At 40.7% G+C, this 14,903-nt stretch overlaps 1 protein-coding gene across 4 annotated transcripts in view; it reads left to right on the top strand.

The window, feature by feature from the left end:
* LOC106608629 (protein phosphatase 3 catalytic subunit alpha) overlaps nucleotides 1-5,931 on the top strand; it is a 138,164-nt gene extending 132,233 nt beyond the window's left edge. For 2 of the 4 annotated variants that reach the window (XM_014206695.3, XM_014206693.3), the window contains 2 exons: nucleotides 646-675; nucleotides 3,995-5,931. In XM_014206695.3, the coding sequence (XP_014062170.1) occupies nucleotides 646-675; nucleotides 3,995-4,188 (224 nt within the window). In that variant the 3' untranslated portion in view covers nucleotides 4,189-5,931. The remainder of the gene's footprint in view (nucleotides 1-645; nucleotides 676-3,994) is intronic. The other 2 variants (XM_014206697.3, XM_014206696.3) reach the window with 1 other exon arrangement.
* The last annotated feature ends 8,972 nt before the right edge of the window (nucleotides 5,932-14,903 follow it).

Below are 14,903 nucleotides of genomic sequence, written 5' to 3'. Positions count from 1 at the left end.
TTTATTTTCTTTTACTTGGTCTCGGTTGTTCAGTTGCAGCCGCATTCTTGACTTTGGCAGAGTTGTCTCTGTTTTCACCCACACGTCTTTATGTACTGTACCCCAACTCCTGTTAAACACCCTCTCATGTCACACCCGTCCAAGTGTGTAGTTTGTTGAGTGAGGATACGTCAGACATCCACTGTTCCCCTTTGATAATCACTATTGTAACCCACTCCAGTCTTACTTGTCACGGTCCCCCCCCTTCCAGACGTCCATTGTCTATATTCGTCCAGCAGCGCTTCTTGTCCCTTTGTCAAACACGGGTGCCGTTTTTACAAAGCCCAAAATACCAGCACACCACGTATTTGTCTACAATGGGTATTTGACTGGCTCCATTCCGTCTATCCCCTTTTTTGTTTCCTGACCCCTTCCTTCTTTGTCCGTCTTAACACACCCGCCTAGTCCCTCCTCCTCCTCCCCTCTTTTTACTTCCATCCATGTTTTGCCTCTGTCCCAAAAACATGGAGAGTTTTTTTAACATTGTTGTCTTTGCATTGGCTCTCTCTTTTTGCTGCTCATTGACCGGTTGGGAAAACCAAATGAATTCCTCGCTGCTCACCTTCCTTCTCATTCGTTTTGCAACCCCCGTCTTCTTCTCTTCAGCTACTATTGAGGCTATTGAGGCAGATGAAGGTAAATAGGCCGGCAGCCCTCTCTGTTGCTTCTTATCGCAATAGACATGGGAGTTTTCATCCTTTTCGCCGTAGCTTGTTAGAGTGTGTTGGGTGTTTGGTCTAACAAATTGTGACATAATCATTTACCAAAACCAAACCAAAAAAATGACAAATACATAAACGGGGCGGGGGGGGGAGTACAGAAAAGCGACGTTTGTTTTAAAGGGGAACAAAGTTCATATCAGCCAGGTGGTGAGACATTAAGTGCATGACTTTTCTTTTCACCTGCTAGGATATACAGTACCCCCCCCCCTTCCCCTCCCTCCCTCTCACAAAGTTTTTAGATTAGGGCTGGATTCAATCCGTAGCGCAGAAGATCTGTGTTGTAGCGCGATTGACATTTGAAGGCAATGCTATCATGTTCTCCGAGACTGCATTCACAGGAAATGCTACATATGTCTGCTCTATTGGAAATGACCTATACATTTAAACCGCGCTAAAACGCAGATCTTCCGCGCTACGGACTGAATTGGTCCCCTCCACTAAATAGTGCCCAATCATAAGTTTCTCTAAAAAAACCCAACCAAGGATATTATGGCACACCTGCATCTTCACACCCCATGCCATTGCACCCACTTACCCACCGACTCAGTCTTGCCATTCGATTTTCCCCTTTGAAACAACATGCAGTTGTACTTTGTTTTGTCACTAAGATACAGTACGTTCGATAGAAACAAATCGGAACAAAATGTGCTTTCCCAACAAAAGCTTTGAAAGCCAAATTGGACTCCAACTCCAAAAGCAAATGGGCAAACAAACCCACGCAACAAAGAACAACCTCAACTATGCAGTAAATAGCGGTTTGTTGGCAAGCTGCTATTTACGTTGGAATTGTTCAGCGACTCCTCTTGAGCACCCCCTAGAGGATTACGTGCATCAGTCCCAAGACTCTTTTTGCCTCTTTTTCCTTGTGGTTCCTCTGTGTCGTGTTCTCTTTGTTGAGCTGCTAATAACCTGTGACTGACCTGTGCTATGCAGCAACACAACTCCAAGTCCCATCAGCCCCCTCTCTCTACACCCATAATTCCATAATATGGGTAATTCCTCCAAAATGGTGCCCCCTGATCCAGAAAAAGGATCTCCTGAAAATGTAGCTGCCCACAACCACTATACCCCCCCTTGTCCCTTATTGGTAATTTGCTGCATGTTCTGAGCAGGCTTAACAAGTGATTAGCACCAAGTACCTCTGTAGTAGTGTCTATCAGAGAAGGCTGGTGGGAGGAGCTATAGGAGGACGGGCTCATTGTAACGGTTGGAATGGTATCAATGGAACGGAGTCAAACACGTCGTTACCATGTGTTTGATGTGTTTAGTTACCATTTGATTTATTCCATTCCAGCCATTACAATGAGCCCGTCCTCCTATAGCTCCTTCCACCAGCCTCCTCTGGTGTCTATGTATGTGAGCGTAGTCTTTTTGTGGTATACTGTATGTTTCAGTCTAGTGGGCCCCACTCTATTTTCCTTCTTTTAAAAAAATATTTTTCCATTTCCTTTTGTTTGTATAGTACCGTGGTGGGGAGGTCTGGTCCTGGGGATCCTCAGCTGTTTTAATCGTGCCCTTATTCAATATGCACTCCGTTATCTTTAGGTTTATTTTTTAAGAGAGCATCAGCTGCAACATTGTTGTTCTTACTGTTTTACGCTATTTACTTCCGCGTTACACTACATTCACTTTCACGTTGAATAATTTGCACATTTATTTTCCCCATGTCATTGTCAAAATGCTTCATTCCATCTCATAATTGACTTACATACTTTTCTGTTTGAGTCAATTATGTGATTTATCAGTAGTGTTTTTACTTTTGTAAATCTGTCCTTGATTGAAAGGCAATGGCACAATGAAAACCTATTGTCCTCCAGCACCAGACGCTCACCTATAGTTCAGTCGGATTATGTATTCCTTTTGTCAATCGGGTTATATAATTGAGATAATATGGTAATTGGTGTTGTGTTGTAATTTATTCTGAATTGTTCATATTGATTGTAATATAGTTCTCTGCCGTCTTCAAAAGGCAGAATGAACTACATAGGATATGTTATTCATAATTTACAAGGGCAGCAAGTACCCTAGTGGTTAGAGCATTGGGCCAGTAACCGAAAGGTTGCTGGTTTGAATACCTGAGCCAACAAGGTGAAAAATCTGCCGATGTGCCCTTGAGCAAGGTACTTAACCCTAATTTGCTCCAGGGGCACCATAATACTATGGCTGACCCTGTAAAACAACACATTTAACTGCACCCTTACATTTTATGTGAAAATAAAATATAATTTATTAATTTAGGTGTTCAGATTTCTCAGCAGAAAGAAGTTAGACTTATATTAGATATACACTGAGTGTACAAAACATTAAGAACATCTGCTGTATATAGACATGGACTGACCAGGTGAAAGCTATGATCCCTTATTGATGTCACTTGTTAAATCCACTTCAATCAGTGTAGATGAAGGGGAGGAGACATGTAAAGAAGGATGTTTAAGCCTTGAGACATGGATTGTATATGTGTGTCATTCAGAGGGTGAATGGCAAGTCAAAAGATTTAAGTGCCTTTGAACGGGGTATGGTAGTATGTGCCAGGCACACCGGTTTGTATAAAGAACTGCAACGCTGTTGGGTTTTTCACACTCAACAGTTTTTCGTGTGTATCAAGAATGGTCCACCACCCAAAGGACATCCAACCAACTTGACACAACTGTGGGAAGCTTTGGAGTCAACATGGGCCAGCGTCCCTGTGGAACGCTTTTGACACCTTGTAGAGTCCACGCCCTGACGAATTTAGGCTGTTCTAAGGTGCAACTCAATATTAGGAAGGTGTTCCTAATGTTTGGTATACTCAGTGTACACACACTCAGCTTGCATTCATACTGTAATTATTTCTATGAAAACACTAAGCAGAAAAAATAGTATTGAATTGTTTTAAATTGTATTTGTATTTTTACAAACAACTATTTATAATGTTAAAATGATGTGGTTTCTGTCGGTTGACCTACTAGACCTCTGCTCAAGTCAAGTGACTTTTCCATTCAGTGCAATGGTTTATATAACCAACCAATTCAGAAACAGATTTTCATTGGTTATTCTGTCATCACATGACTTGATTCACAATGAATTCTTGACGCTGAACAAAACCAAAGACAACTCAAAACACATTGATGTGTCTGTGTTTTGGCATGTGAACCAGAATTAACTAACCTCATATTTTACATGTCTTCTCTACCTCTAAATCACCCCTCCATCAATTTTCCCCTCATCCCCCACTCCCTCTCTCCATCCTCCAGCCATCAAGGGCTTCTCGCCCCAGCACAAAATCACCAGCTTTGAGGAGGCCAAGGGCCTGGACCGCATCAACGAGCGGATGCCCCCGAGGCGGGACGGCCTCCCCTCCGATGCCAGCCTCAACTCCCTTAACAAGGCTCTGTCCTCAGAGACCAATGGCACGGACGCCAAGGACAGCAGCAGCAGCATCCAGTGAAGGGGCACACTCCACCGCGGCGGGTGGTGGTGGCAGCCTGTGGCGACCAGGGTGGGGGGTTATACCACCATCCTCCTCGTCGCAGTCTGCCACGGGGCGGCATAGAGGAGAGAGCAGAGTGGAGGAGAAAAGGGAGGGACGAGATCAGGAATGCGCTTACAGGAAGTGGTGCTCACAGGAAGTGGCGCTTACAGTACAACAACCGCAGGAGAGACTAGTCTTTGGGTATGCCTTTAAAAAAAATAACTTGTAGAAACGACAAAGTTTTTCGCATTGTTCACTCTTTTGGGCCCTTGGCCTCCTCGAAGCTGGTGATGACGTGCTTGATTCTGTACTTCAGTACGAGAGAGACAGACTGAGAGAAACCAAGAGAAAGAGATCCTAAAGGAAATGTTTTATGAAAGCCCCTCACTCATTTTACTGCAGGGCTCTCCAACCCTGTTCCTGGAGAATTACCCTCCTCTAGGTTTTCGCTACAACCCCAGTTGTATCTCACCTGATTCAGCTTATCAACCAGCTAATTATTAGAATCAGGTGTGCTAGATTAGGGTTGGAGTGAAAACCAACAGGACGGTAGCTCTCCAGGAACAGGGTTGGAGAGCCCTGTTCTACTGGATATGAAAATGTTGTGTAACTTCTTACTAACTATTGTACGTTTACAAAATACAGCACTAAAAAGGACAGAACATTAAAAAAAATGTTTTTAACATAAGGGTGTACAAACTAAGTAAAGAATATTTATTGATATCTTTTTTTGCTACTCTTATAAAATAGCTCTCAGATAAATTAGGCAGTCTTAAAAAGAATGTTGCAACCTTGTTGAAATGCCAAAACATTTTTAGTTTTATGGTTTTGTACAGATTATGCTTACCCCAGGTTCTTTTGGTGTGTGCTTTTGACCCGGATTTCTGTATAATGGCTAATTATTACCTTGGTGATGAATATCTATTTTTTGGGAAGTTTCACAACTGGAATTTACATTTATCTATAATTTGCAAATATAAAAAAAATATGTTTTTGGGGATAGAGATTTTATTGTGTCTTGCTGGAATTCTGTGAATGTTCATTTCTCTTTTTAAAGTATTGCGAACAAAGTAAACGTAAAGAACCTATATTGTGTAAAAAAAAGACAAACTAAAAGTGTCTGCCTATGCATGTTTTATAAACTCAAACAAAGGAAATTGATAAATGAATTGAATACCTTGACTGCCGGGGCCTGTTTTGAAATGTAGTGTGCTTAGTGAACATATACTGGCATTCATTAAATGAACATCATGATAATGCTTTATATCCCTCAACTTCTTTTAAAATTGATGCATTTAATTATCTGACATGGCGGAGGAATCATATTTTTAACATGCGCTTGTGCACACAGTCAAATTTAGTATGTTTGACCATTCTTGTGAGGTTTGTGGTTACATGTGGAACTCAAAATGCATGATAGCTGTTAATGTCATATAACAGTTAAGACATTTTTGTTCTGTTTTGTACCCGTGCCACAGAAAGTGTAATTTGATTATTATGATTATTGTTATTATTTGGAACTCTGCTTTGTATATCAATAAAACAAAAAACTCCATGACCTTTAAAAAAAATGCTTATATGCCCAAGTATTTCACTACATGACATGAAGCTATGCTTTTGTAATTTAACTTTGAAACAGTTGGCAGATGAAGCATGCACACGCAACTATGAAAAAGTATTTTATATTACTGTTCAATAAAACATTTGCATGAATCTCAACTTTTTTTGTGTGTGTGTCATATAGCCAGAATTTCCTCTTCTCAGATTTCAAGTCTGCGAACTGAAAATCAATGTAAACATATGAAATAAAAATGTATTACATTATAAATATTTACTCTTCTGGACATTTTGCATGATGACTGTGAGTGATGACACAGCATTCGCCGAAACATTCACAATGAGCGCTTCATAAATTATTATATCATAATATTTATTTCATCAATTGGATTTCACCGCTGTCTCCCAACAAGTATGTATCTCTCTTCAAAAGGTGAGGACACAACAGTTCACAAGACTGAATCCAAACATTACATTGTTGATCTTATTTACATTTTACATTTACTATACTTTTTGCCGTATTTGTTGATAACGAAATCTTAAAATACTCTGGATACATTTAGAAAACAAAATAAGAACATTCCTGAAAAATGTGGGGTAGGTGCAACATAAGACAAAAATTACAAGGGTTTGAGTGAGAGGACTAACTAAAAGTGTGAACAGTTCCTAAGTCATTTCAATGGACTTTTATGACTCCAAGAAGAGTTTTCAACTATAAGGTGCTTTTTTGAGCTCTCCTAGCTGTGCCATTGAGGAAGTAAAGCAATCACGCTTGTAGTTGTTTTGTTTTTAACACAATTGTTTCATTACAAAACTGGAGAGCAACATCCGTCCAGTGAAGTCTGCAAAACATATTTCATGTAACAAAAAGTTGCATGACCTACAGCATGGTCAAGCAAGCAAAATTTTCGGACCACTAAACAACTATTGATATAGAACCACAGAGAGTTACCGTAAGTCGCAAATAAAACAGGAACTGCCTCCACTATTCCAGCACCATTTCAACTTCAACATTTCAACATAATCTAATCACCTATGCTTAGTCTAATACAGTGACAACTATACAGTATAAAAATGTAAAGGCAACATGTAAAGTGTTGGTCCCATGTTTCATGAGCTGAAATAAAAGGTCTCTGAAATGTTCAATACGCACAAAAAGCTTATTTCTCTCAAATTTTGGGTAGAAATTTGTTTATATTCCTGTTAGTGAGCATCATCCACCTGACAGGTGTGACATATCAAGAAGTTGATTAAACAGCATGATCATTTCACAGGTGCACCTTGTGCTGGGGACAATAAAAGGCCACTCTAAGATGTGCAGTTATTGTACACAACACAATGCCACAGATGTCTCATGTTTTGAGGGAGCGTGTAATTGGCATGCTGACTGCAGGAATGTCCACCTGAGCTGTTGCGAGATAATTTAATGTTAATTTCTCTACCATAAGCCGCCTCCAACATTGTTTTAGAGAATTTGGCAGTACATCCAACCAGCCTCACAACCACAGACCCCATGCTACCACGCCAGCCCAGGAACACCACATCTGGCTTCTTCATCAGCTACCCAGACAGCTGAGGAGTATTTCTGTCTGTAACAAAGCCCTTTTGTGGGGAAAAACTCTAATTGGCTGGGCTTGGCTCCCCAGGCCCACCCATGACAGCGCCGATGCCCAGTCATGTGAAATCCATAGATTAGGGCCTAATTTATTTATTTCTATTGACTGATTTCCTTATATGAACTGTAACTCTGTAAAATCATTGAAATTGTTGCATGTTCCGTTTATATTTTTGTTCAGTATAAAAGATAACAAAAACTATTTAGCCCAATCAACAAGCCCTTAACCAATAATGCAGTTTTAAGAAAATACCTAATAAAAGTAACAAATAATTAAAGAGCAGCAGTAAAATAACAATAGTGAGGCTATATACAGGGAGTACCGGTACAGAATCAATGTGCGGGGGCACCGGTTAGTCAAGGTAATTGAGGTAATATGTACATGTAGGTAGAGTTATTAAAGTGTCTATGCATAGATAATAACAGAGTGTAGCAGCAGCATAGAAGACGTGGGGGGGGGCGCACAATGCAAATAGTCTGGGTAGCCATTTGATTAGATGTTCAGGAGTCTTATGGATTGGGGGTAGAAGCTGTTTAGAAGCCTCTCGGACCTAGACTTGGCGCTCTGGTACCACTTGCCGTGCGGTAGCAGAGAGAACAGTCTATAACTAGGGTGGCTGGAGTCTTTGACAATTTTTAGGGCCTTCTTCTGACACCGCCTTTAATCTAAATAAGATGTGGGTGTCCATCGTACTGATTTATCTGTGTGTGTGTGTGTGTGTGTGTGTGTGTGTGTGTGTGTGTGTGTGTGTGTGTGTGTGTGTGTGTGTGTGTGTGTGTGTGTGTGTGTGTGTGTGTGTGTGTGTGTGTGTGTGTGTGTGTGTGTGTGTGTGTGTGTGTGTGTGTGTGTGTGTGTGTAGAAAAAACATGTTGACTCACCCTGCTTATAGAGGAACGCCAATGCCATCCTCCTCTCTTTCATGTTGTCTAAACGGTCTATGACTGTCATACAGTACACGCTTATATATTTTGTTGTCCTAGGCTACCTAGCTAAAATACTTGCTCACTAACCTAACTTCCTTTCATGGGCAATGAAATGCCAGGCCAGCTAGTTAACATTAGCATGATACAACATCTAGCTACATGTTCAATTTTCATCCTCAATACAATGAATGTATGAATTTATGGTTGGATCAGAATCGCCGTTATAATCATTGGCCAGTACAGAGAATTAAGTAAAACCACAAGTCCAAATCCCTATCTCCATTGTTAGCTAATTTAGGAAAGGGATGATTTTAGCTAGCTAGCTAACCAGCGGAGGACAACAACATAACACAACAAGATGCAACAATTCAAGTTTTTTTCTGTCAACAATGGCGTTTGACTTGTGATCTGATTGGTCTGAAGCCAAATTCAAACTGCCTTCCCTTTCACTTTTTTTTGTGCTCCAGAACCATTCACAGCTGAGCTCACTCAGTTTAGCTCAATGCTGATTGGCTATTATTTTATACTTTTTTTATCAAGGAAGGCCAAATGCTCTCTGGCTTCTCTTGCGCTCAATGCTACAGGCAGCAACAATGTCATACTCTTTTTTACCAGACAGCATCAGATAGATGGCCTACACATACAGAGACAGAGGGGTGCGGTTTCGCTCGCTCGAATGCTTTCTCTTGCGAATTCAAGGAAATTGATGAAACACAGAGTGATGAAAGATCCATTATTTTGTATGTATTTTTTCCTTGGTACATTTTTGGGAGAAGCCTGGCTTCCCTTGGAACCCATGAATATACTCCACAGGTCAGGTCGGCATTATTTGAGACCTTATTCTATTGCCAACATGTCACGGTTCCTCTCCTTGTTCGGGCGGCGCTCAGCGGTCGGCGTCGCCGGTCTTCTAGCCATCATCGATCCACTTTTCATTTTCCATTTGTTTTGTCTTGTCTTCTCACACACCTGGTCTCAATTTCCCTCATTACATGTTGTGTATTTAACCCTCTGTTCCCTGCCGCCAGTTACGCACTCCCTTACACAACATGACTAGCTAAGTTATAAGATTGTACAGTGTTAGGCTTTCACAATGCAATTCAGTGAAACAGATCATTTTGGTGACCATAGAAAGGAGTCATGAGTGCATTCAGGTGCGTGACCTACGCAAATGTTCTTCCCAATAGACATAGGTTAATTCTGTTCAGAACAACCCAGGGTATGATGCCATGTCATCTTGTAACTGTACATCAAACATAGTGATCATAAACGTTGACACTGTAAATGACATGAGTTTTATGATATGGAAATGTGAAATGCATATAAAGTTAAATAAAGGTTACATTTAAATAAAATTGTAATTAAAAATGTATATTTGGACTGACGGGTGTTTGGCCTGCTTATATGACATCAAAGCGGTATTTATTATAATCATCAACGTCTCATCTTTCAAAATACATAGAGTCATCTTAATGTACAGCATTTTCCTCACTCAAGTTCAGAACGGCTGTTAGTCAACACCCGTACAGCGCTGTGACGCGCCGAGCCAGAGCTCTGACATCATGTATAGCGCGTTACTGTACAGCCACAGTGTTCCAATGTAGACGCTTATCAGTGCCCAAATCTGCCATTGTCAACCTGTACACGGGTATGGGTGTAAAGGGCTACGGCAATGTCTTAGAAGGCCAACTTTAAGGTGAGTAATGAACAGGTTATTTCAACAAGGGAATGTGGCCTTGACCGGTAATAAATAAGTACACGGGAAATTAGGACTTGGCAGCACCAAGTAGAAAAGGTGTTTACTTTGGAGCACATTATGAACATCTTTGATTAGAGGAGGAAAACATTAGATGGAGTATCAAAACACCTTTGTGTGTGTTGATGTGAATGTTTCCACATCAAAACCTTGCTGGAACTTGTGGAATATGTTTTTTTTATATTATTTTGCTATTAAAGGGGTTACATAAGTGTGGTTCATTGCAAATATAATGGCCTTCATGAATCTATTAGAAGGTATTTTACAAAGTCACTTTATACACAACCTTTACCCAGTGTTATGCATCCAGTCCACACTGAATGATGTGGGGAAATGTGACCGTTTTTTTGCGGCGGTAGGATCACTTTTCCCAGAGAAAGCCTGTTCCTTTGGGAAGATGTGTAATGCCTGGGATGCTTTAGTTATTTCCTTAACACACACATTCCCACCCTAATTCTGACCTTTGATCAATGGCTGCATTCCCACAGAGCAAAGTAAAATTACAATAGGGCCAGTCCCTTTACTTTTCTCTGAATTCCCCTTATTGTGATAAGAGCCATTCTGGGAATAGAAATCCAAGATATTGCTAGATAGAAAATGCCAGGAAACAGATTGTTATTCATTGGACCATAATAATAATAGTAACAACAGTGATAATGGTCATTGATAGTAATTTGTCAAAAGATTGAAGCTCGGTTAATTCAATAAATCATACTGTATGTTGAGCAATGTTAGCTTTTTAAAGCCACACTCGGTACGATGTGCATGTCATAAAGAAGTAGGCCACCAACATAAAGCTTTGGTGGGGCTCTGAGGTATTTAGGTAAAGCTGTAGCCAGATTTTGAGTCCCTCCCAATGGCCCTTGTCAGATGTGTTCAGTACGTGAGTCACAATGCCCACTGGAAGGAAGCGGGTTCTAACATCCTGTTTAGGGATAGCATTGTAAATAAATGTTTTATTGTCACATACACCGGATAGGTGCAGTGAAATGTGTTATTTTACAGGGTCAGCGATAGTAGTACAGCACCCCTGGATTAAATTAGGGTTAAGTACCTTGCTCAAGGGCACATCGACAGATTTCTCACCTTGGGTATTCAAACCAGCGACCTTTCAGTTACTGGCCCAACGCGCTAACCGCTAGGCTACATACACTACATGCATTCTTCATAAGATTGAAGTGAATGTCACCCTCAATACTATAACAATTACATTCCCAAGCAAACAGTGTAAGGTCATCTGTGTGCGTGACACTCGTTTGAAAACAAAGAAGAATGGAAAACGGCATCAATATCATTCGATCTGCTTCGTTGTCTTCCGCTTCTTGCATTTTCTTCAACAATGAGCTGACTTCACCAATCCCATCGTAAACATTTATAATTTGTGTATTTGAATATATGAAACATGCAGTTGTTCACTGCCCATCTAAGAATGAGATCCCTTCACAACAAGATGTGCTGTCTCTGCTCCTACTTTGTATTTGTCAAATAATAAGTTAAAATGATCATATTGATGGCTTTAAGTTGCTACAGGTCATGATGCTGAGATGTAGCCTATTAGGCATTGTTGCAATAGAGTATTAGGTGATCTCTATAGTGCAATACATTTTGTAGACAGTCATTTTGACACTTAGCATTTTTGAAATATTTTTTTTACATGTAACACTGGGACACAACATTTTGACACTTGGTACCTTAAATTGATTTATCAAACAATATTGACTACATGTCATTGGAATTGACTACATTTTCATTGCAATTATATTTTACATAACAATATGATTACATAATACATCTAATAATTGTTTTAAGTGTATTTTGGAGTTATGGGAAGAATTTACAGTACCAGTCAAAAGTTTGGACACACCTACTCATTCAAGGGTTTTTCTTTATTTGTACTATTTTCGACTTTGTAGAATAATAGTGAAGACATCAAAACTATGAAATAACACATATGGAATCACGTAGTAACCCCAAAAAATAGTAAAACAAATCAAAATATATTTTAGATTCTTCAAAGTAGCCACCATTTGCCTTGATGACAGCTTTGCACACTCTTGGCATTCTCTCAACCAGCTTCTCCTGGAATGCTTTTCCAACAGTCTTGAAAGAGTTCCCACATATGCTGAGCACTTGTTGGCTGCTTTTCCTTCACTCTGCGGTCCGACTCATCCCAAACCATCTCAATTGGGTTGAGGTTGGGTGATTGTGGAGGCCAGGTCATCTGATGTAGCACTCCATCACTCTCCTTCTTGGTCAAATAGCCCTTACACAGCCTGGAGGTGTGTTGGGTCATTGTCCTGTTGAAAAAAATATTATAGTCCCACTAAGCGCAAACCAGATGGGATGGCGTATCGCTGCAGAATGCTGTGGTAGCCATACTGGTTAAGTGTGCCTTGAATTCTAAATAAATCACTGACAGTGTAACCATTAAAGCACCCCCACTCCATCACACCTCGTCCTCCATGCTTCACGGTGGGAACTACACATGCAGAGATCATCCGTTCACCTACTCTGCGTCTCACAAAGTCACAGTGGTTGGAACCAAAAATCTCAAATTTGGACTAATCAGACCAAAGGACAGATTTCCACCGGTCTAATGTCCGTTTCTTGGCCCAAGCAAGACTCTTCTTCCTATTGATGTCCTTTAGTAGTGGTTTCTTTGCAGCAATTCAACCATGAAGGCCTGATTCACGCAGTCTCCTCTGAACAGTTGATGTTGAGATGTGTCTCTTATTTGAACTCTGTGAAGCATTTATTTGGGCTGCAATTTCTGAGGCTGGTAACTCTAATTAACTAATCCTCTGCAGCAGAGGTAACTCTGGGTCTTCCTTTCCTGTGGCAGTCCTCGTGAGAGCCAGTTTCATCATAGCGTTTGACCGTTTTTGCGACTGCACTTGAAGAAACTTTCAAAGTTCTTGAAATTTTCCGCATTGACTGACCTTCATGTCTTAACGTAATGATGGTCTGTCCTTTCTCTTTGCTTATTTGAGCTGTTTACACCATAATATGGACTTGGTCTTTTACCAAATAGGGCTATCTTCTGTATACCGCCCCTACCTTGTCACAACACAACTGATTGGCTGAAATGCAATAAAAAGGAAAGAAATTCCACAAATTAACTTTTAACAAGGCACTCCTGTTAATTGAAATGCATTTCTGGTGACTACCTCATAAAGCTGGTTGAGAGAATGCCAAGAGTGTGCAAAGCTGTCATCAAGGCAAAGGGTGGCTACTTTGAGGAATCTCAAATATAAAATATGTTTTGATTTGTTTAACACTTTTTTGGTTACTACATGATTCCATATGTGTTATTTCATAGTTTAGATGTCTTCACTATTATTCTACAATGTAGAACATAGTACAAATAAAGAAAAACCCTTGAATGAGTAGGTGTGTCCAAACTTTTGACTGGTACTGTATTTGTTTAGCCCTTATTTTAACTTAGCAGATTCTCATTTACAACAACTTAGGGAAGACTTGCAGGGAATAAGCCTGTAAAATAAAGTGTACCGTCATCTCAGAAGGGAGGCAGGGTAGGAGAACAATGATGATTCTAAAAGGTAGAGAGGGACCAAGCCTGACCTGATTATTGAGGGAAGGGCTGATTAAAATGAATCATAATTTCCCCTTTGCCAAGATAATCCACCCACTTGACAGATATGGCATATCAAGAAGCTGATAACACAGCATGATCATTACACAGGTGCACCTTGTGCTGGGGACAATAAAAGGCCACTCTAAAATGTGCAGTTTTTGTCACAACCTGATCTGTTTCACCTGTCTTGTGCTTGTCTCCACCCCCCCTCCAGGTGTCGCTCGTTTGCCCCCTTATCCCCTGTGCATTTATGCCTGTGTTTTCTGTTTGTCTGTTGCCAGTTCGTCTTGTCAAGCCGACCAGCGTGGTTTTCCTGTACGCATGTGTTGTGCTAGCCCTTGGTTTTCCTAGTTTTGACCACTCTGCCTGCTGTTCTGTACCTGTCTGACACTGCCCTGGATTACTGACCTCTGCCTGCCCTGAGACTGCCTTACGTTTTGTACCTTTCTGACTCTGGCCTGGATTACTGACCTCGGCCTGCACTTGACCTGTCTTCTTCCTGCTTAACTGCTGATTAAAACAAACTGGAACGGAGATGATGGGGTGTGCCTCTAACCATCTCATTAGAGTTTGGTGCCAAGTCCTAGCTATAATAAAAGGGTCAAAAAAGAGAGATGCAACTGACCACTATATTGATTTCAATTACCGTGGTTCACATAAGTGTAACAAATGTCACCTTAAATGAGTATGTTTGAAAATGTGGGTGTCTCAAGGGTGAGCTGAACACGCAGTTAAGTTTCAGACCACACAGTTTTCCTGGAAGCCCATCCTGAAGGGTATACTACAAAGCAAATTTGATAAACAACCAGAAATAACTATTGATTTTCTGGTTCATGAAGAAAGCTAAACTTAGGTATGGGTTGTTGAGTCAATTAGACCATGCTAATTTCAAGCTTATATTTCTACTAAATAAGTTAATTAAGAATATTAGCTGGCTAACTCCTTGATCCTACTGTAACCTCTGAACTGATACTGTACATGTTTCGGGTCATTCACAGCCCATCCAAGACACTTACTCAGACTCCTTCATACCGGTACGCCGTTCCTGCAATGTGAGGGCAGAAAAAAAATAAGTCACAGGAGTTAACGATGGAGTACAAACAGCCTTAAGGGCCGAGTTCCTATCCAGGCTGGGGCCCGAGAAATACTTCTCCCACTGGCCGAAGCAGCCTCCCCATCCTCTCCAGCCCCCAACCCTCCCCCCTCGAGGGAAACTGCTCTACTTCCTCCCCTTCTTTAAAGGA

Source organism: Salmo salar, chromosome 07 (genome assembly GCF_965601325.2).
Source record: "Salmo salar chromosome 07, fSalSal1, whole genome shotgun sequence".
In the NCBI taxonomy this organism is placed as follows: domain Eukaryota; kingdom Metazoa; phylum Chordata; class Actinopteri; order Salmoniformes; family Salmonidae; genus Salmo; species Salmo salar.
The sequence above is the reverse complement of the archived record's forward strand: the minus strand, read 5'-3'. Positions and strand labels throughout refer to the sequence as shown.